The sequence below is a fragment of the Herpailurus yagouaroundi genome, unplaced genomic scaffold, assembly GCF_014898765.1.
Source record: "Herpailurus yagouaroundi ecotype Mexico unplaced genomic scaffold, PumYag 141, whole genome shotgun sequence".
NCBI lineage: Eukaryota > Metazoa > Chordata > Mammalia > Carnivora > Felidae > Herpailurus > Herpailurus yagouaroundi.
The window spans coordinates 72,372,784-72,395,468 of NW_024412396.1; the positions used below are offsets into that span (position 1 = coordinate 72,372,784).

The 22,685-nt window shown below is 54.6% G+C and overlaps 1 protein-coding gene, 1 long non-coding RNA gene and 1 other non-coding gene across 5 annotated transcripts in view; 2 read left to right on the forward strand and 1 right to left on the reverse strand.

The window, feature by feature from the left end:
- Window positions 1–6: 6 nt before the first annotated feature.
- RTL1 (retrotransposon Gag like 1) lies at window positions 7–21,548 on the reverse strand. The gene is made up of 3 exons (XM_040478243.1): window positions 21,501–21,548; window positions 13,749–13,811; window positions 7–4,469 (listed from the first exon to the last, which is right to left on the reverse strand). Exon 3 carries the CDS (start codon window positions 4,382–4,384, stop codon window positions 395–397), a length of 3,990 nt encoding a protein of 1,329 aa, XP_040334177.1. The 5' UTR covers window positions 4,385–4,469; window positions 13,749–13,811; window positions 21,501–21,548; the 3' UTR covers window positions 7–394.
- The window catches only part of LOC121032290 (uncharacterized), an 88,202-nt gene continuing 79,317 nt past the window's right edge, over window positions 13,801–22,685 (forward strand). Inside the window, exons 1-3 of one of the 3 annotated variants that reach the window (XR_005791184.1) lie at window positions 13,801–14,619; window positions 14,721–14,867; window positions 18,484–18,580. This is a non-coding gene — a long non-coding RNA (uncharacterized LOC121032290). Of the gene's footprint in view, window positions 14,868–18,483; window positions 18,581–22,685 lie in introns of all 3 variants that reach the window. The other 2 variants (XR_005791185.1, XR_005791183.1) reach the window with 2 other exon arrangements.
- Window positions 17,411–17,487, forward strand: LOC121032534 (small nucleolar RNA SNORD112). Its single transcript, XR_005791354.1, has one exon. It is a non-coding gene; the product is annotated as a small nucleolar RNA SNORD112 (small nucleolar RNA).

Sequence of the window (22,685 nt, forward strand, 5' to 3'; positions counted from 1 at the left end):
CCCCGGCCCCTGCTTGCTTGGCTGCGTCTGCTGTGCCTGAGTCTTCACCTGGCCTTGGGTCATGGGGTCGTCTGCTCACCACTGCTGTCTCCCTCATTGACGTCACTCCCGGCTGCAAGCCTGGGACCCGGGCAGTTCAGACGGGACTGTGGTTGTGTGGCCCTGAGCCGGCTCTCTGGGTCTCTGATGGTTGGATAGCCCGTTGCTGTTGCCACAGACGGTGCCGCCCTTCTCGAAATGTTTGCCCTTCTCGAGGGGGTTCCCCTTGGGTCAGGAGTGGCAGGAGTGGGGCGGGGGCCGTCGCCGGATGTGAGCGAAGCAGGCCGAGGCACGGGGAAGGCTGGAAGGAGACTTGGTGGTGGTGGTCGGGCGCGGGGCGGAGGAGCGGAGGGCTTCACTCGGGGCTCGCGTCGTCCTCGCCAGCCGGCGGCTCCTCCAGCCTCGCGCCCTCCCGGGGCTGGCCCGCCGGCGTGTAGACGGCGGTCAGAAAGCGGATCAGGGCCCTGGCCGCCTGCTCCTGGCCCAGGGGGGTGGGCCGCCCGCCGGCGCCGCAGAGGGCCCGGGGCAGCTGTCGGCTCAGGAAGTCGAGGACCTCAGAGGGCGCGGGCAGGTGTCGGCGGGGCCGCAGGGCCGCCTCGCGCACGTCGCTCTCCGGCTCGTCCTGCGAGGTGTCTTGCAGGCCGTCATGCAGGCCACACTGACGGTAACGTTGCAGGTCGTCTTGCAGGGCTTCTCGCGAGACGACATCCTCATCGCCGACGTGCAGCTCCAGGTGGCGGGGCCCTCCCGGGAGGGGGCGGGCGCCCCCCGGGGGGCCGACTCTGACCCCGAAGGACTCGCACAGCATCAGCCAGAAGCCGGGCGCGAACCGCAGGCCCCGGAGGGTCAGGGGGCGCAGGGCCCGCTGGGGGCCCGGGAGCAGCCCGCCCAGCTCCTCGGCCGGGACGGCGCTGGTGCCCACGGGGCGGGGCACCTGGGCGAGGAGCTGAGCCGCGGCGGTGGCGATGCCGCTGCCCGCGAAGAGGGCCGCGGCCTGGCCGAGGCGCAGCCAGCGCCTGGGGGGCCGGGCCAGCGCCGGGGGGGCGGGCCGCGGGGAGAGGCGGCGCTTCAGCCTCAGCAGCACGAGGAGGGCCGCCACGGCCAGGGTGTCCTTCCAGAACAGGAGGCCTCGGAAGAAATGCAGAAGGACCGCCCTGATCTGGGCCACGCTGAAGTGGGCGAGGAAGCTGTTGAGGATTTGGTCGATGGGTATCAGGGCCAGGAACTCTTGCTGCAGGTTCCGCCCGGTCGGCGCGTCCTGCTTAGGTGCGTCTTCGTTCTCCTCCTCCTCCTCCTCCTCCCCGGAGTCTAGCGACTGCCCCCGGGGGGCGCCCCCCGTCGCGAACGGCGGCCTTGCCCCGGCGGCGGTGTTGCGCCGGAAGGGCCGTCGGTTGAGGTTTCTCGCGGGCGGCAGAGGCCGGCCCCCGTCTTGCTCAGGGCGCTCCATGACGTCGAAGTGGAAGTGTGAGAAGAAGAAGACCCAATGGCCGGGGAGAAGTACGGTGAGCCTGTCATTATTCAGAGAGGCTAGATCCTCTGTGTTGAGAAGGATCATGATGGGCTCCTCGGTGTTCTCCAGGTAGCGGCACCATACCGTGAAGGCAGCCCTTATTGGAAGGATCTTCATCTCCAGTTGAGAGTAGGCCACTTCGATAGCCGAGATGTTGCGCGAGTAGAAGGCGCAGGAGACCCTCTTGCCGGTTTGGTCGTCTATTTGGACGAGGGAGGCGTGCAGAGCCGTCTTGGTGGCTCCCGTTTCCAAGTAGAAGGGGTTCTGCGGCTTGGGGTGGTGCAGGAGGGGCGCCTTGCGGAAAGCCCGCTTCAGGCACTCGAAGGCCTCCTGCTCCTCGTCCCCCCAGGAGAACGCGTCGCTGGTCAGCAGCTGCCGGGCCAGCGGCTCCGCGATGGTGGTGAAGCGCTCCACAAAGTGCCGGTAGGGGAAGATGAATTCGATCAGGTGTTGCAGGGACTTCTTAGAGCCAGGGGTGGGGTAGCCTGTCACGGTGGTCACAATCCTCTTGTTTAGCTTCACCCCTTTGGGGGTTATGACGAACCCCAGGAACTCGACGGTGTGTCGGTGGAACTGGCTTCTGTCCAGGGAGCAGTAGACGCGGTGGTGGCGGAAACGGACCAGGACTTGTCGCACGTGTTGGAAGTGCTCCTCCTGGCTCATGGAGTAGATCAGGACGTCCTGCCCGTAGGAGAGCACGAAGTAGCCTAGCATGTCCTTTAGGATAAAGTGGACCACGTCCTGCGGGATGGTGGGGTCTGAGGATAGCGGGAAGGGCTGGTAACTCTCTGTCTCTTGAGGCTCGAAACCAAACGCCGTTCTCCATACATCTTCCGCTTGGCGAATGCTCGCGCTTTCCTCCACGATGGTGCCCCGCAGCTCCAGCTTTGTGAACCATGTCGCTCCGTGTAACTGGTCGAACAGTTCTGGGATCATCTGTACGTAGTCCTGTCTGTTGGTCAGCATGTCCTGCGGGTCCCAGTATTCATCCCGCGGCCTGGCACTTTCTTGCACCCTGGCACCCACAGGTTCCCACGGCGCGATGGAAGGACATTCGTAAAAGGTCTCGCTGTGATCACTGTCTCCAGCCTGCTGAAGCTCAGAGGGCTCTGATTCAGAAAGATCATCGGATCCGTCTGAGCTTGGCTGGTCGGAAGTCTCATCATCTGCTTCCTTCGGGTTAAACACGTCGGCCAGGTCGGAGTACAGGGGCGGCAGTCCGGGCAGCAGGCTTATGGCATGTCTTTCCAGCGCGATGCATGGCGGGGGCGGGCGGAAGCACTTCTGCAGACAGTAGGGAGAGTGGAAGGTGCAGCGGCCTTTGATCCAGTCGACTTCGGGGCTGTGGGTCCTGAGCCAGTTGACGCCTAGTATCACGGAGAAGTTGGGGGACGGCACGATGTCGAATTCGATGGGCTCCTGGTGGTTCTGGTGAATGCACACCAGGGGCTCCGTGTGGAGCCAGACAGGTTCGTTGCCGACCAGCGAGCCGTCCACGCTTTGGACCATCTGCGGATAGGGCTTCTCGTAGAGCTCGACGTAGTGCTCTTGGGCAAACCTCTCATCCATGTAGTTGCCGCCTGCCCCCGAGTCCACCAGGGCCTGAACCGCGACACTGTGGTAGGGGTTCACTCTGATCAGGAGCAGCATGAAGAGATGGTCGCGGCTGATGACGGGGCGGCGGTCACGGGACAGCCAGCTGCTCACCATCCACCTCTCTGGGGCAGGTGAGTCGACCCAGGTCAGGTTCCGCGGGCGGGCCTCTGGGGGCAGCCTGAGCATTGCCCTTCTCTCTGCCAGCTTCTCTTCGATCTGCAGGACGAGCACGATCAGGCTGTCCAGCGAATCCGGCTGAGGGACCCTGAACAGATAATGCCGGATCTCCTCGTTGAGCCCCTGGCACAGGTGGGCTTGCAGGACTTCATCCGACCAGCCCAAGGTGGGTACCAGGCCCTGGAACTCGTTGATGTACTCCGTGGCGGTGCGAGTCCCCTGCCTGATGTTGAACATGGCGTCTTCCGCCACACGCAGTGCCTGTCGGTACTCGAACATACCTGACATGGCCTCTAGGAAGGCCGGGAAGTCGTCGATCAGGGGGCTGCCTTCTTGCACCAGCGCTGTGGCCCACTCTAAGGCCATGCCCGAGAGGTGGCAGATGACGTACCCCACCCGCAGCCGGTCGTTGCAGAACATTCTCGGGTAGCTCTGCAGGATCAGCTGGCAGAGCACGATGAACTCGTGGTATTCCCTGCGATCGCCAGAGAAGCGGGACGGGACGGGCAGTTGGCCTGCATGGATTCCTTTCATCAAGATCTCTTCCGCCACTCTTTGTTGCTCTCTGAGGTCTTGCATGCGGAGGTACAGCGAGATGATGGATCTCACCGTGGCCATGAACTCCGAAGTCTCGGAATCCTCCTCGAGGGGCCCCTCCTCTCTCGCGCTGGCCAGGTCAGTGTCGTCGGCTTCTTCGTCTTGGGCTCCCCATGGGTCGTCTGATGCTCCTTCCATCCCGCCAGGTGCCTCGCTGGACGGATCCCCCACTTCCTGACGTGAACCATTGCGTGACTCCTCCAGGTCTTGGAGTAGGTCATTGGGTGGATCCTTTATTTCCCTACGTGGGCCACTGGATGGCCCCTCCATGTCTTGGCGGAGATCAATGGGCAGCTCTTTGATTTCTTGGGCCGGGCCCCTGGCCGGCCCCTCCGCCTCCCTCGCGCCGCTGCCTGATGTCTCCACGGTGGTGTTGGATGAGCCCTCGGAGGACTCCATTTGTTTTGATGATGGATTCTTACGCTCCATCATCGTCTCAAATGAGTCTTCAGAGGGTTCTATCATTTCGTCGGATGGAAAGGAGTGTTCTCTGAAGACTGGTAAGGTTGTGACGCGTCCGGTCAGCGACTGGGACCGCAGCGATCAGAACCTGGGAGTGGGAGGTGTGGGGGGGGGGGGTGGGGGAGTAAAGGCAGCTGTTTAGGGACTCACGGGGTCAAGGTTAGGTTCTCTGGGCCAAGTCAGAGGCCCGGCTCATCAGAACAGAGAGAAACTGGGGAGAGCCTCCCATGCCCAACTTAGGGAGCCCCAGGGAGAGAATATCTGTCCGCCCCTGACCTTCTCCCTATTCTCCTAGGCTTACTGGGCCTATCTGGCCCGCCTGCTTCCCCCCCACGGCTGTGAGAAATTCACAGCCCATAAATTCCGTGAAGCAGTAGGCCCAGAGCGGCCGCCGTGGCAGGCAGGCAACCTGGCAGGATGCGCTGGCTGCTTCATCTGCCCCTGGCATACGTGCCTGGTCAACCCTCCCTCCCTTCTCTGGTCACCCAGAAGTCACAGAGGTCATATGTCAGTGCCATCCCGGAGCAAGCCCGGCTCCCCCTGGTTGTGAGGTGGGAATCTCTAGCTAGCTGATGCCAACTGTTTAACAAGGTCAGGGGAAGGGGGGGGGGGTGGAAATGGGCAGGTTGGCCCCAATCCCATCAGTTGGGTCAGCAGCCAAAAATAGCTGTCACTTCCTCCCTCAGATTCACAGTAGATATTGGGCTGGTGCTGGGGGAAGGGTAGATAGAGACAAGTTGGCTTTCAGTTTTCCCCCGTACACATCTACAAAAACCCTACCGTGCGCCAGAGACTTGCACGCGTGTGACTGGGTTCTAACTCAGATGTTTGGCTGATTTCTCTTACTCTTTGTTCAGTTTCCAATGTCCGCATCTCTGAGCTGTCAGGGAGATCTGCAGATCCTGTCCCCGCCCCTCCTAAAACTGCCACTTTCCCAAGATCAGCCTCTCTGTGGGAGGGGGGTTCAGGGATCAATTCTGCGTGTGCAGACATGTGTACATGCCCCTCCGGTCTTACCAGGCAGGCTGGTTTTTCCCTCTAGCAGACCACCCTCCCCGCCCCCCCCCCCCCCCACTCCGCTGCTGGCTGGTTTCTCCCCCACCTCGGTGTCTCTAGTAGAGCTGGGGTAGTGAGTAAAGGGTGGGACAGGGAAGGGCATGAGGTGTCTCTGACCTCTAATTGTCTTGGAAGGGAATTTTGAAAGTTGAGTCATGGGTGGTTTTAGTGGGCTGAGGCTGAATTTAAAGCGATGTTTTGGTTTGGGGTTATTTGCACATTTCTTGTCCGCTGGGAGAGCAAATTGAATTCTGCTTATCCGAAAGATTAGTTCTGTGGTTACCGCTCTGTCTACATTTAACACCTTTTGTTACTTGTCAGTTTCCTTCTTAGCCACGGGGCCCATCTATTAGGAAAAAAAAAAAAAGCATTCCCTCATTGGCTAACATCCAAACTTCCCTACAAGATACGCGATTCTGATCTGCTATTTCTCAAAATTAAGTACATTCTTGTTAGCGTGACTGTTAAATTCGATCCTGCAGAGCCTCTGATTAAAAGGTTTTGTTGTTTATTTACTGTTCACAATATGAAATCCAAACCTTTTAGCGTAAAAATTCCTGACACAGAAATTCACCAAAATCATTTCTTGGCTAAAATGTAAAGGCCTTAGAATAATAAATTCTGCACATGTCATTCCTCAAGGTAGAGATTACATTTTTTACCATGATGCACCAGTTATGTATAATCACCATCGTCATCATCGCGTCACCATTGCCATCTTCACCGTCACCATCATAACCATCGCCATTGTCACCATCCCCATTGTTGCCATCATCACCATCACCATTGTCACCATCGCCATCATCACCATCGCCATTGTCACCATCACCATTGTCACCATTGCCATTGTCACCATGGCCACCGTCACCATTGCCATCGGCACCATCGCCATTGTCACCATCACCACCATCACCATCGCCATTGTCGCCATCGTCACCATCACCATTGTCACCATCGTCACTATCACCATCATCACCATCGCCATTGTCACCTTCGCCATCATCACCATCACCATGGTCACCATCGCCATCATCACCATCACCAATGCCACAATATACACATAGCACAGGACCTACATTAACTCATTTGTCCTCGTTGAAGTCCTATAAGGCATTTGCTATAATAGTACGATTCCAAGTTCCTAATGTAAAGTTCTGATTGAAATATAAAATTTGACTAATTCATCTGCAGACTCATCTATTAGAAATCAAAATCCCCTTACGTCTCTTAAAACCCTTTATTGGCCAAAACTTAAAACTTGAAAATTTGAATTGGCTGAAATTTAAATTTTAAAATGGAAAAATTTGAGTTGGCTAAAATTTAAAATTTCAGATATAAAATCTGTGCATGTCTTAAAACTGTTGAAACCCTTTATTGGCTAACATTTAAAATGTGTTGGCTAAAATTTTAAATTAAAATTTAAAATGAAATCTATCTCTCTTAAAACCCTTAAAACCCTTTATTGGATAAAATTTTAAATTGAAAAATTTAAGTTGGCAAAAATTTAAAATTTTAAACATGAAACCTGTATAGGTCTTAAAACTTTAAAAACATTTTATTGGCTAAACTTTAAAACAAAATTTTAGGGGCACCTGGGTGGCTCAGTCGGTTGGGTGTCCGACTTTGGCTCAGGTCATGATCTCACCATTCATGGGTTCGAGGGCTGTGTCCGGCTCTGTGCTGACATCTCAGAGCCTGGAGCCTGCTTGGGATTCTGTGTCTCCCTCTCTCTCTGCCCCTCTCCCACTCACACTCAGTCTCTCTCTCTCTTCTCTGTCAAAAATGAATAAACATAAAAAAAAAATTTTTTTAAACTTAAAAATTTAAGTTGGCTTAAAGTTAAATCTTAAAATTGAAAAATTTATTTATTTATTTATTTATTTTTTTAAATTGAAAAATTTAAATTGGCTAAAATTAAAAATTTCAAATATAAAATCTATATCGCTCTTAAAACTTTAAAGACTCTTTACTGTTTAAAATTTTAAATATAAAATCTCAGTATGTCTCTTAAAATCTTAAAGACCCTATATTGGTTAAAATGTAAACTCCTTAGCCAGATAATTTAAAAACTAGATTATACCCTTAAAAAAAATTTTTTTTTATGTTTACTTATTTTTGAGAGAGAGACAGAACACAAGGAGGGCGGGGCAGAGAGAGAGGGAGACACAGAATCCCAAGCAGCCTCCAGGCTCCAAGCTGTCCGCACGGAGCCTGAGGCGGGGCTTGAACTCACGAACGGTGAGATGGTGACCTGAGCCAAAGTCAGACACTTAACCGACTGAGCCACTCAGGTGCCCTTAGATTCTGCCCCTTTTAATGTAAGTCCATACGTCTTAACATGTTTACAGATTTGACGATATAACTGATTAAATCATTCACCTTTCTTGTTTTCAATGTAAAATCTAATACCCTTGGCATGTTACAAAAACCTGATCTTCATATGCCTTAGCATCAAAGGTCAAACTTTTGTCAGGATACATAAAAGTTGTCCCGTAACTGCCCTATTCAAACTTACGAAAGTTTCTTTTCATCGCTTCTGATATCAAGTTCCAATCACTTAGCATAAAATAAAAAGTTTTACCGTGTAATGTATCTGCAAACTGATGGACATAAATCCCCAAATCTTTCCAGGCCACTTCTTAAACTTAGTTTTGAAGTTTATTGGCTTAATTCCAAGCCTCTAAGCATTTTATAAAAAGTTGACCGTGTCACTCCTCAAAATAAAAGGTCGCACTTCCTTGCAAGGTGCACGAATTTGGTCTTGTAATTTATGCTTAATGCCTTATAAGATCGCTTGATCACCTATGAGATAAGATCTAAACTCCTTAGCAAAATTGGCTCTCCGATGTCTGCAGACTACTCTTATCAAACACAGAAATCTTACCATGTCACTCTCTTAAAATCTCTGAATGGCCCAAATCCAAATTCCTTAGCACAGCACAAATATGTATTCCCGTCGTTCCTCAAAATAGGTCCAAACTCCTCAGCGTGGTATGTAAACTCAGTCATAGAACCTCTGCCTAAGACCTGCCCCGCCTCTATACTAACTTGCTATAAATGATCCGGTTGGTTCAGCATAAAGTGCAGACAGGGCGCACTTGGGCCGAGGGGTACCTTCTCTGAGCTGCCGATGCGTGCTCTTTATCTGGTTCATCAAATCCAGACACCTTAGCATAAAATACATTTGACCAGCTAATTCCCCCGCAGACGAAACTCTCATCAGTCACTCCTTAAAACCCTTTACTGGCTAAAATCCAGCCGCCTCTGCATGAGGGTTCAAAAATGAGATCATATCCCTCCCCAAGATGAAATGCTCTCACATAAAATCACATCTCCTTGGCATGTTATAAAAATCTGATCATATTATCTTTACCATAAAAACCCAGTCTTGTAGCTCTGCCAACATGCATAAGTTTGATCACGTAACTCCCAATTTAAGACGTTCCAAGGTTTCTGCATTGCCCGTAACATAACGTCCCAACTACTTAACATAAAATGCAACATTTTACCATGTAATTTATCTGCAGACTGGTCTATAAAAAAAACCCAAATCTCATCCCGTCATTCCTGTGAACCCTTCACTGGCTTAAATCCAAACGTATTAGCATGATATAAAAACTCGATCTTGTCATCCCTTAAAATAAAGTTCACACTTCCTAGCACGGCATATAAAATTTGATCCTGTAATTCCTTCTTAAAATCTTAACAGTGTCTCTTAATTGTGAAATTATGGAATAAAAGTCCAAATTCTTAGCACGAAATGCGAATTTTATTTTGTAATTTCTCTGCGTAGTATTTATCAACCACAGAAAACTCTTACCGTGTCACTCTCTTAGAACTTTTCATTGGCTAAAATCAAATTTCTAGGCATGGACAGAACTCCAGTCAAGTTGGAGCCTCAAAATAAATTTCAAATTTCTTTGCGTGATCCCAGCGTTGATCATATAACTCTTACGATTGGAGTTTTTCAGTTTTGGTGTTGACATCTGTCAAACCTCTGAAAGCCAGACATTGGCACCCCTCGAGATAGAAAGTGCAAAGGTTTTTGCAGGATACTTAAATTCGTGGCTGTTGCTTTTGTATTTACAGGTTTTCAATGTTCCCTGTGTTATAAAGTCCAAAGCTGTTAGCCTTAAAATACATCTTTTCACGTGTTTTTCCTGCAGATTTATCTTCCACAAGCAAAAATCTCACCATCACATTTCTTAAGACCCTTTGGCAAGAATCCAAACTCCTTAGCATGATATAGAAACTGGTTCTAGTCACTTCTCAAAATAAAGACCCCCCCCCCAACGCCACATCTATTCCTAGAATCCCGCTTAAAATCTTTTCCTCTATTTTCATAGCTAACAACATGTATCAACATCTCAGTATCTTCAATCACCGTGTTTGTAAAACCTTGCGAATTTCATGTCTAAGGCATAAAATCCAAATGCCTGAGCAGGAAACGAAAATTGGACCAGATATTTGTTGCATTAAGAAAATCTTTACACTTGCTCTTCAAGTGCTTAGAAAATAAAGCTTCAGTTCCTTTGCACGAAAGCAACAATTTTCACCCTCCCCAATTTCTAGATGCAGTTCTTTGCTCCTTTCACACTTTACTCCTCAAAGACCGGGTTTCTTCCTTCCTGCCTCTAAACTCATCTTAATTTTAGAGTCCTGGCTCTTTTTATGTTGTTAAGCTAGTCCCTCTGTCTACATTTCATTAATTCATTACAGCAACATGTCCCGATTCTTTTTTCTGGGCCAGGCACTGTGTGCGATCCCTGAGACGGGAAGAATTGGAAACAATCTTGCCTTGCAGAACGTCCCTAGCAAGGAGAAAAGGACCACACCCTCATGTCAGATGTCGCACTGGAGGTGAGTGCAGGGTCCTGGGGGGGCCAAGATCAGGGATCTCCCTCTACTGCTGGCGAGTGTCTCTTTCGAGGCTCCGCTGGGCTCAGCTGCCTGTCCCTTGGGGAGGACTTTGGGCATTGTTGGAGCATTGTTTTGCAAAGCGCGGGTGCCTCTCCCCCCCCCCCCCCCACCACGTCTGGCTTTCTAAGGTGGCTACGGGCTTCCTTCTGACTCCTGCCCTCCAAATGTCCATCTGCTATAGTTGGAGAGCCCAGAGGCTGCCCTACCTCTTCTCTGGGCTCTCCAGAGGTAATAGTGTTGGTCTGACAAATGTAGCTCGATAAATGCTGAGGTCTCAGACCTCAAGACAATTTCTTGAAGAAATATCTATCTACTGATCTGGCAATTCCCACCTTAGCAAAAAAAAAAAAAAAAAAAAAAGAATTAAAAATAAATAAAACTCAGGATTTAGTGCACCTGGTCTGGGTCAGAAGCACCCTTGAGGTCTTTGAGTCGGACCCTCTTCCCCCCGACACTCATAGACAGACACCCCGGCCTCACCACCTTCAGTGCCGAGAGCCTTCTCGGCCAGGTCAGCTCCCTGCTTGCTGCTGAGCAAGTGGCCCATTGGGTCAAGGCCGCCAGCGTGAGTCTATGAAGGGTTGGGTGTGGGGGGGGGGTGGCGGGGGGGGGCCAATCCCTCCGCGAATACCTCCTCGTGTCAGCTCACTTGTACAGTAAAGGAAATCTGATTTTAAAAATAGAGCTTGGAAGAGGAGATGTGGGGTATTTAGGAGCAGAGTTGAGCCTGGGGCGGGGATCGGGGGAGAGGCAGAGGGGAAACGAGGGACCACGGCGGGGGGGGGGGGTCCTCTGACACGTGCTCCCCTTTCTCTCCTCCCTCTCAGACACCAGCACCGACCCCTGTAGCCTTGGCCTTCTGGGTTGGCAGAATGGTCGTTAGGGCTGGGGCCAGATGAGGATCCTGGCCTGTCTTGGCCCGCCTCCAGGCTGTCCTCGGAGCCACTTGGGTTTGAGGGACACAGCCACCAGGTCTTGAGGGCTAGGTCCCCTTGAAATAAATGCCCCCCTCCCCCGTTTACTCTCTCCATTGCCCTAGACCTGCTGAGCATCACGACGGGGGGTGGGCACGCAGGGACACCAGCAGGGCTGCAGGTTGGTAGTGATTACTGCGTTAAACTAACGTCGAGGTCAAGATGTGCCCTTGTTACGCCAGGCCCGGGGCTCCTTGGTCTCCTGGTGTAGACCAGTGGTGAGGTCACTCTCCCCACTCTGCTTGCCAGTTGGGACTCCGAGGTGGCTCCCCGAGAGCCCCATGGGGACCTTGGGTGGGTCCTGGGTCCTGTGGACCCCTGTGGACCCCTGTTTGCCTCTTCACCCCCTGCCTTGTGGATTAAGACCACCTGGGCCCTACAGCTGGGAGACCCTTCTCCTCTTGACCGAGAGCAGCCAGCTCTGGTTTTTCTTCCCTCTCTTCACCTGGGCACTGGGCCTCAGATGTCACTGGGAAAACAGTCTCTGGGAGGGGGGTGGCCGTGACTCGGGACAGACATGGAGTTACTGCAGAGCTGGGGGTCGCCCCAGGGCTTCTCCAGTCCCAAACCGCTGTGTGTGGGTCCCCATCGAGGCGAGGGGCGGCGCCCCCGACTTAGCAGTAGGCCGGTGGCCGATTCCCTGTCAGCCCTCCCTCCTCCCCGCTGCCTCCTCGCTTGACTGGCAGCTCCAGGGGGCAGCTAGCTGGATCACTCTGCCCAGAATAATCCTGGGAGGGACCGGGAGAGGGGTCACCCGTGAGAGTGTCCTTCTTCCTTCGGTTGCCCAAACGGGCCAGACCAATCAGCTGCTCCCCAGGCCACGCTTGCCTTTCAAGGCAAGCGGGCAGAGGAAGGAGCTGGTGCCAGCTGCCCGCCTGGGACCCACGCTCACTTTGAGCGTGACCTTCTCTCTTCCTGGGCCCTCAGTTTACCCAGAACTGCAAGGAGGGCTTGGGCAGGGGGTGTTCTCACTCTGTTCCTAGAGCTCGGGGGTCCTGGGAGGTGCCTGAGGGGTGACCTGGGGAGCAGCGGTAAGAAGAGGGGGTTGGCTGAGCAGGTAGAGCTCGGCGACCCCACCCTGACTCAATTCCGGAAGCTGGGGGTCCTCATTACTATTTAAAGATAGTGTTAGACATTGGGGATCCTCATACTATCTCATTTAAAGAGAGGTCCCCGCATGCAAGTCGTGCCTGGGAGCACAGCCTGGCTGGTCCTGTCTGTGGTATATCCTGTCTGACCTTGGAGCTGGAGGAGCGGGGTGGTTTCAGTGGAATCTCTTTGGGTCCCTCTGTGCCTGGTGTGGACGGGCCAGGAGCTGTAGGCCTCGGGGGAGAGGGTTCTTGGAGAAGGGGGGTGTGGGCTTGCAGGGAGATGAGGGGGGCTTGGCCTTGATGCAAGTGGAAGTACGGCCAGAGTGGGAGGCAGACTCCTTCCCCAGGGGAGATGGGCCCTTTGTAAGCTGGGAGACACTCCCGACAAGGAAAGGCCTGGGATTATCACGAGGACTCTTGGGACACCTGTTGTAATTGGACAGTCAGCCCTCAGAGGACATTTTCACGCCTGGGCCAGCTTTAATTTCCACACTCACGCCGTGAGGCAAGCGAGTGTGCCGGAGCCCCAGGGCCGAAATGACTTGCCCCGGAGCTCTAATTAGCAGTGGCCGTGGCATCGGGAGCGAGAGCACGGAGCGTCCCGGGAGCAGCCGGCTGATGAGGGAAGCTAGCGAGGGGTGGGCTGTGCACAGGTGGAGGCGAGTGCCATCCAGACGGGGGCAGTTAGAATTCATTTATCGAAACTGAGGTTTCCCCGGCGTCTGCTCTGTGTCGGGCACCATCCTCGCCGGCTGGCCCAGGACAGAGTTCCTGTTGCCCCGCACTGAGAGAGCCCAGGTCAGGAAGGAAGAGACGGTGTGCAAAGTCAGGTGTTCCCGTTTCCACCGTGGAAGGAGAAAGCAGGAACGCGTGTCCTGGGCCGGGGGTGGACAGTGGCCGCTTGGGGACCCCGAGGGAACCTCGGCCAGAGAGCCTGTTTTCGTTCCATGGTATCCGTATGCTCAGCCTCATGACCCGACGGGAGGCCAGACCAGAGGGGGCCTCGGTGTCTGCCCCCATCGCCCTGAAAAGGTCACGTGGTCGTTGCCAACTCGTTTTGGCTAATTTGGTTGTCGGCAGAGGGACAGGACAGCTGGCCTTGGACCTACTAATTATAGCCACTCGGGTGTTTGAGCGAGGTACCTAGTCCCCCATGTCATGTTTTTTTTCCTGCAGACAAACGATCCCTTTGACCTTTGTTCCTGAGTGCCGGCCGGCCAAACCCCTGTCCCATGTATTGCCCAGCACAGCGCCCCCCACCCCACGAACAAGCCCCCCCCCCCCCCCGGGGGGAGGTCAGCATGGTACCTCCATCACAAGTCTTACCTTTGATGCACTTGTTCAGCAGCTCTGATCCTGTCGCCTTGTCGACTGGAATCTGTCTTCTTTCTACAAAGTAATCGGATACATTTATTTCTTTAATCGTGAAAGTCCAGGCCTTGGGACGTGTGTGCACGTTTCCCTGTTCTAACCCCAGCCCGCTCCACAGCCTGCCTTCCTGCTTCTCTCCCAGGCCTGTGTCCCATTCCTACGTTCGGGTACGTCCATCCTGCGTCTTGAGTACTTAGTACGTGCCAGACAGCCTGTGAAGGTGTTACTTTTATTGTCCCCGTTTTCCAGAAGAGGAACCTGAGGCTCGGGGGCAGATCTCGAATCGTTCACAGGCCTGACCTCATTCTCCAGCTGGGTCTGCCTGAGGTCGCACCTCCCGTGGACGCACAAGCCAGCGAGTCCACGCGGGTGCTCGTGCTCAGCTCTCCCCCTGGACTCCCAAGCTCTTGGCAAGACCCCTGTTCTTGTCAGACCCCCAGTTGGCTCTCGGCAAATGCACACGAGAGTCGATGTGAGTCTGGGGCCTGGGTCCCTTGTGTGACCCCGAGAAAGACTCTTGTAAGTAGCATCTGCCCAGGCTGCTGGCCCTTCCCTCACCTGGGGCCCCGCCCATGGGGGCCCCCGTGGCGGTTCTGTCCTGCCCCTGGTGCCAGTGTGTGCCTGCTATGCCATCCCACCCTCCCTTGGCACACAGTAGGGCTGCAGGCGGCAGGTGAGGCCGGAGGCGGCGTCTCCGAGAGGGGGGCTCCGAGAGGCGGGCTGAACTCTGTGAGCAGTCTCTTTTCTTCCCTCCCAGGTGGCTGGAGGTGAGACAGCTTTTCCCCCAGAGAGGGAGCAGATGCCTGGCCCAGGATCGAATCGAAAGGTCTGAAAAATGCATTTATTTTTTCTGAGTTGTAAATTTGGACAATTTGCAAATGTGTGGACCCCTCAGAATGGAACTAACCTGAGCCTTTTATTTTGCAGTTGAGGCTCACTGCCCCCTGGATGGGCAGTGAGTCAGTGGATTCCAGAGGCCAGGGTGCGGCCCAGCCCTGGCCCCTGCACCCTCGGGATACCACACCTGCCCAGAGGGGAATGGGACCCTCCTACGCTGACCCCACAGCAGACCAGGTATGTGCTCCCTGTCTTTATACAAGACTCTGGGGAGGTAGAGGCAGTGAGGAGTACAGGGTCACATCGCATTAATGTGGGAATGTGATGAGAAACGCAGAATAATGCTGTTACTCTGTTACATGAAATCGAGGGAGGTGTTAAAATCTCTGACCATGAAACACAGGGGTGCCGACAAACGGGACCTCTCTGATGGGGGCTCGGGGGGCCTGCTGGGGGCCAGACAGGGCCGGCTCCCTTGGGTGACCTTGGTCAAGTGACAGTGAATCCCCCTCTCCTTCTGTAGGATGGGGACAGCCATCTTCAAGTGTTGCCTTGACACCTTAGGTGAAATAAAAATAGAAAACGCTTGGCACATAGTAGGCACTCAACACAGATAGAAAGAACTCTTACTTGAGGGGCATCTGTCCCCGGCCTCTTTGAAAGCCCTTCCCGTTTTCATCGAACCCAGAGGGAAGGCCAGGGGAGTAGGGACGGTCGGGGTCAGTGTTGGGATCCGGAGAGCCTTTGCTTGAGTCAGCTGTATGACGTGTACTGGCATTGCCCGGATTTATGTAGCCTCCTGGAGGAGTGAATGTCTTCGTGTTGAATTACCCTGGCCCCGAGGTGGATGCAGGTGATGTCAACCTGGGTACCACATTTTATTTTTATTTATTGTAAGACACTTCATATCTGAAGAATGATGACAGATACCCCAAAGTATTCACCGGGACCAAACCCAGGCCAAAAGAAAATACTATGTAATAAACAGCAGGGCCTCGCGTGCAGGAAAGGCGATTAAGAGCTGGCAGACGGCTAGTTAACCTGTGCTCACATTTCTTCCGCACAAAGTCATGGTTGAAAATAGATCTCTGCCTGGCAGGGGGGAGGAAAGTTCTAGAAGGTCCCTGTCTGTGTTAGCGAGAAGACTAACCGATGGATGGGTTAGTGGCTCTGTGCAGTGGAGGGCCAGGCTGAAACCGGACAGAGGGCTCAGACTGATGGGATTTAAAGTTGGCTTAGTTTTGTGTTCTGGGCGGGGAGGCCTCGGAGCCTCGGCCCCTCCATCTGCGGACGAGACCAGGATGGGTTTTGCCGCACACTCAGCCCCGAGCCTGCTCGGGGATTCTGACAGCCGAGACAGCTGTGGAGGGGCCTGGGGAGTTGAGTCTGAGGCTTAGTGAGCAAGCAGGAGCCGAGGTGTCTTGGGGAGAGGGCATTCTGACGGGAGGCCACGGTGCCATGTGCTACCCAGGACAAGAAGGGGGGCAGATGGGTTAGAAATAAATACCCGTGCCCTTGAGCCTCGCTCCCTCTTGATTAGAGCTGGGGGGTGACCATGGCAGCTGTGGGTTCTGCACGGGAACCTCGCTGTCAGAGGACACGGCGAGGCCCCGGCTGGCTGCCTGCAGGCTGCGCGGCTGTTGACGCATGTGAGCCGAGGGGCCGCCGCTCCCCGGAGGCCCGCCCGTCCCCCCCCCGCCAGGCCTATCTCATGTCGAATTCTCCTGGAATTCTCATTCCGGTTAGCTAATCCCCGAGAACACCGGCCAGGGCATTAACTTTTGGGGCCTCTTAAAGACCGAAAAGGAAAGTCCTCCCCTATGGGTGCATTGCAGACAGCCGCTGGGCGGCTCTGGAAGGATCTCGGGCCTGTGGGTGGCGAAATCGCAGCCGGCAGACACATACCTGCTGGCCTCATGTCACTGACACGCCATCGGGAGGCCCCGGGGCTCCGGCTTGAGAACATATAAAATCGAAAACGGAATGATCTTTGGGATAAAATAAATCCCCCCCCCCCATGTCTGCAGAGCTTGTTTTGGGGGTAAGTGCCTGATCCTGGGCCTTCAGCCAAAATGCTCATTTTGTTTTTGTAAAAAAGGAAAACAACCCCTCCCCCCCCCCAGGGGCCCCCAAACAACAAATGGGAAAAAAGAAAAACCAAAAAAAAAAAAACCCCACACAAAATGTTTCTTTTAATTATGCAAGAAATGCACTGATAATGAATACACTCATTACTAAAAACTAAATACTGCACATAAAAGCTAAAGCCATCTGTACCCGCTCCCCCCCCACCCCCGCCCAGGCCCAAGCCCGGCTCCGCCTGCCCCCCCCGCCCCCCCCCCCCCCCCCCCCCCCGCTGTTATCAGTTTCAGGTGCAAGGCTCCAGATATTTTTCTGAGCACTTGTGTACGTATATAAATAGATCTCTGAAATAGATGATTTTGTTTATTTTCTACGCAAACTACATCATAGTGTCCGTTTCCTTCTGCGTAGCTTAGCATTTGTCTCCACACAGGCATCCGCTTGGAGATAATAAAGATCGACACAGTGTTCCTTAGAACACACCTTAGTACCCTGTAATCTGCGTGCACCCGGGTTGCTTTAACCCCCTCACCGCTGCCCTGAAAGCCCCAGGTCCTTACCCCGTGGGGACGGAGCGTGGCGGCAGGTGTCAGTAATTTCTGAGCTCAGGATCTGAGGATCAGCTCACAAGTGTTTATGACATTATCACAAATGAATATATGGATGCATAAATTAGCAAAATAAAAGAGGGCCAAGCCTGGACCAATGATGACGAAGTGTTTATGAACAAAGAATCATGATTAATCCAGTTCTGCGCAAAATACTGAGGTCCATTAAAAGACAATAGGTCTCTGCTGTTACATTCTTTTTAAGAGCTGTTTAATATTCCGGGGTATGTAAGCACCATTGTTGATTAGACCCTCTCCTATTGTTCAAAATCCCAGCTGTAAACGTGCTGGGGGGCAGCGGGGGAGGGGGGGTGGGGGAGAATGTGTCCGGATAGAAGCTTTGGTCCAAGTCCTGGTCGTTTGGGTGGGGGTGGGGGTGGGTCACAGGCTCATGGGTGTTTGTTCTATTATTTATGCAAATAAATAAAAGTGAATCCATAAAATAAAAGTGATCCTTGCACAAATGAATGAGTGCGTCATGAACCGAAGTTTTAATTCATACAATTTTGCTCAACTGATGCCCACTGAAAAGGACCTGAGCCGTTCCCGTTTTGTTATTGCTAACAGCCCTGCAACGAGCTTTTTTATAGCTCGGTCTGTAAACACATCCGTGGCTGTTCCTTTATCCCCATTTCTTGGAGGTGGGGTAGCTGGGTTAAATGGTTTGCAAAGTTTATTTTCACTGTGTGATCTTTCTTAAATGCCATTTTGACCTTGTCACTGTCTTGCTTTTAAATCCTCCCTCTGACTTCCTGGAACTTCTGGGATGTGATCCAAAAGCCTTAGCCTGGCACGTAGGACCCTTCGGGGTCTGGGTGGGAGCTTCCCAGCCTCTCCCCTCACCCCTTGTCCACCCCCACCCCTGCAGGCACACTGCGGGCCTGAGCTACTGCTCCTGTCTGTGTGGGCCCTGCCTTTTACACTTGGGGGCTTTGGCCGTGACCTTTCAACCAGCTTGTCTTGAGCCCTTAGGACCAGGCTTTGAAATGCACCCCACGGTGAACTGCCCCTAACACCTCCTTCAAAAGTGCAGCAAAGTACAGTCCCCCCAAAGGGCAATGCCTCATTGACATGTTTTCCTAGTTCGGGAGAAGGTTTTGCATTTTTCTAGAATTCATGACCAGCCACATGTTAATCCCCCCCTTTCCTTTGTCCCTGTCCAGTGCCCTCGGCCCCCTGTGTTGCCTGGATCTGACTTCCCCTGACTGAAAAGACCTCCCATTTTTTCCTGAGGACTGAGGCGTCTGCCCTGCACACTGGGTGAGTGCTATGAATGCCTTCAGACCACAAACACACGCCTGGGAGCCCAGGCCTCCCCCCACTGCCCCAGACTGCTCTGTCCTGCCCTCTGGGGTGCAACACCAGGTTCCCTCCATGCCTGCCACGAGGACCCCAGAACCCTGGGTCGTGGTCCGTGAGTGAGGGATGATAGCATCTCCCGGGCGAGTGTGCTGGTGATGGGTTTGGGGGACATAATCATGGCCTGGCAATGGTTGATTACGTCTTTTATGACCTTCTCCTTGCGAGAGGGAAAGGGGCCTGGTCCCAGAACCTAAGAAGGAGGTAAGTCTTCATATGTGACAGCAGGGCCACCGGCTGGGGGGATGGTGAAGGTTCCAGGGACAGGGTTGTGTTCGAGGAGCACAGGTTTTGGGGCAGAGGGACTGGGATGCCAGATCCACATCATCCTGGGGTCAGAGGGCCTCACCTGCCTGTGAGAGGGACAGATGTCCCCCGAGCTGCTCAAGGTTTTGGTCCTCTTTTTCTCCCCCCCAGGGTGGTGGGTGGGAGCCACCCTGAGAAGCCGGCCATCTTGAGCACAAACCCAGCTACAGAACGGACATGGCGTGCATGTCCTTGGCAAGGCCCCAAGAATTCCTGTGCCTCAGTTTCCTGATCGGAAAAGCATACGTACACACCGCGTAGCGATAGGCATAGTGAGACAATAGCAGAAATAAATCACTCAGCGCAGTAGCGGCTGGAAAACAGGAGCTTTTCCCATCTCGGCCCGTCTGAAAGGCCTCACCTTCCCTCCCGGAGACCCGCAGAGGAAAATAAAAAGGCTGGAAGAGTATGAGCAGGGAATAAAGGCCCCGGAGCAGGCCCCACCCCCCACCCAAGGGAAACACCGGCCTTTCTCTCTCAACACCCCGGGGCCGGGGAAGGGCTGCCCCCACCGGCTTTAATTGGGTTCTCCTGAAAAGTTTGGCAATAGTTTATTTTATTTTATTTTTTTTATAAATATATATAAAACGTCAGACTGCTCTTCAGGCAGATTTTTTAGGCTTGTATTTTATAGACTTTGGCAAGGGCGGCTCGGAAGGAACAGTGGTTATAGTCTCCAGAGGTTAATAATTCCTGGAAAAACTTCTGGCTAAACCGGACTTCTCCTGAATTTCACAGAAAACGCTCCCTGGGCCGGGCCCAGCCTGAAGGAGGTTTTTGTGCGTAGAGCAGCCTTACCTAGTGCAAGCACGGGCCCGTGTGTTGCCTTTTACACAAAAGTGAACTTCCTCGGCTGCTGTGGGGCACAAAGACTCCTCTCTCCAGAACGTTTGGTTTATTTACTCTGCAGTAGCTCACCCAGGGCTGTTTGTGGAGCTGCTTAAGTCTCTGCCCCTCTACCCTCTGCCCTCTGCCCTCTGCCCGCTACCCCTCTGCCCCTTAGCCCCTGCTTCATGCTGAACCCCCCCCCCACACCCTCAGGCAGGGGCAGGGACAGGGACAGAGGCAGGGGAGCCCGCCTCTTTGTGTCTGGAGCTTTAATGGGGAGGGGAATAGTGCCTCCCTCTCAGCAGGAGCCCCTTCCCCAGCCTGCCTGAGCCCCTGCAGCCCCTGCAGCATCGGGGGCTAAAAGGTTTGCTGCCCTGTGGCCTTTGCCTGGTTAGGGATTGGGGTCAGGTGACTTTTCGGACCCACACCAGTGCAATTCTGAGCTCTTTCCTTGCACCACCCTCGACCCCTGACCAGAAACCTTTATTTGCAAAATTTCTCATGTGCGTGACTTCTGTTCCGCACCCCGCATTACCTCCCCTCCCCCATGTAATGCCGCAGAGACAGTTACGCATATGCAAATACCATTTTACCCCACATTTTCGAATGACAGTTTCAAAGCAATCCTTTAATAGATTAAAAAAAACGAGAGCAGTGACAAAATAACAACAAAACCCCCAGGCTCTGACAAGCAGTTTCCCCAAGAGCCAGCTCGCAGCTCCTAAGGGGGGCTGCGGGGGGGGGGCAGTCTGTCTGTCTGTGGGGAGCCAGCCTGCACTCTCCACCAGCAACACGCTGCTGCCCCCCCACGGCGGGTCAGAGCAGCTGTTGGGACCCCGACAGTGCCCCGGCTGGATTGGATTATCCGGAGCGGGACAATTAGGCTGCAGTGACAGGAGCTCCATCCCTGGGTCCCCGGTGTCTCTGCCCTCCCCGAATCCTACTGTCCCGTGGAAGCGTGTCCCTGCCTCGAGGGTGAGCTAGGGCAGCCTGGCCATTTCACAGACAAGGAACCGGCTGGCCCCTCTGCCAGCCTGTCTCACACACACACACACACACACACACACACACACACACGCACACACGCACACACACACGTGCACGCGCGCTGAGTGCCTGCACTGGAAACAAAGACAAGAAAACTCCTTTAGAAACTGCAGAACAGAGCCTCGTCTGGGGAGGGGTCCCCTGATAAAGGCCCCATCCGCCCAAAGTTCCTGGGAACCGAGCCTCCGTGAATGGGCCTGGAGAGCCAGCGCCCGATGCGCCGTGGGCCGCATTCATCAACATGCAGGCCCCTGGGCCCCGTCACCGGGCAAGGGGGCTTTCATGAGTCCCCAGAGCATCCAAGTCATGGTCCAGCAGCCGGCTGAATCCGTGGCTGCGGCCCAGCCTCCAGAAAAGGGCCCTGCTTTTCCCATGACCGGGCGGCCTCTCCACTCACCAGACCCCCCTCCTCCTACTTCCCCCACAGGAAGGCTCCCCCCACCCGCTGCACCAGCCTGTTGCCCCAGAGAGGACCCAGGCCAGCCTTTCTGGGCCTGGGAGCTGGGGCGGGCACTTGGCCACTCCAGGTGGCTCGGGCCGCCCCCCCCCCCCGCTCCCCCCCCCCCAGATGGGGAGTTGGCTGCAAGACAGCCCCCCACCTCCTCCGCCCCCGCCGCCCCCGCTGGCCCCGAGCACTCACCCCCATTCTCTGCTCCTCTCCCTCACTGCCTCATTGTGACAGAAGCGCTCCACCAGCCATCTCGGTGCCTTTGCCATTCAGCTCAGGGCAAGGTACATGGGAAAGTCTGTGCATCCTTGCTCTGACCCCAGCCTGCCTCCTCTGCAGCCAGCCCCGCTCGGGACTTAGCTCTCTAGGAGCTTCTCAGAGGCCTAGACGTGCAGGCTGCCAGCCCGGGCAGGGAGCCTTGCTGCAGCCTCCCGGCCAAGTACCGGCCTGCCTCTCTCTGCTCGGATGCCTCCCGTAACAGGGAGCTCCCTCTCTCCCTGAGCAGCCCGCTCAGGGCTCGCACACCGAGCTGCTTTGCCGAGCCCTCCCCTGCTTCTGCCTCTGCCTCCGCCGCTCCGCCACAGCCCCCTGGCCCCCTCTGCCCTCGGCTCTTTGCAAGGCGGCAAGCTCACTTCAGCCTTCTTGTCTCCGGGCTGACTGGCAAGCCCCCCACCCGCTGAGGGATCAGATTTGGGGTCCCCGTCCCCGTCCCGATCACAGCCGTCTACACCTGTCCCGGGCGCCTCTGCCCCTGCCCCGCTTGGGTCTGGGACGGAGCCCCTTTGCCCTGCTGTTCTGCCGAGAGCCCAGGGGAGGGCGTGGGTCTCCCCTCCCAAGTCCAGCTGCTCGGATCTCTCTGTGAAGCGGCGTCTGAGCCCTCCGTTTTTTATGGCCCCTTTGCTAGTTGCCAGGGAGAACGCTCTCTATGCAACCCCCTGCCTTTTCTGCAGGAGCCGCTGGCGGCTGGCCGGCCCTGGTCAGCCCGCAGCAGCGGCAGCAGCAGCGGCAGCAGGCGGCCGCGCTGGGGCTGGGGGGCTCCCGAGACAGACACACCAGCCCGAGCCGGACTCCCCACTTCCTAGCTGTGAGACCACGCGATTCCCTCTGCTTTTCAGAGCCTCGGCTTTTCCCTGAAAAGTAGATAAGAGCGGGGCTCCCTCCCCGTGAGACGGAACGAGATAAGAGTGGCCTCGCACACATCAGACACTTCATGAACGCTTACGGAGTAGACAGCGGGACCCAGGGAGGGAGGCGCACATGTAACAAGTGGCGCGCGGGGAGGAAAACCGTCTGGCCTTTCGGGAGACCCTGCCCCGAGGACAGACGGGAAGCTCGGCTGCCGGAGACCCCTCTGTGGGCTCAACCGCACGAAACATG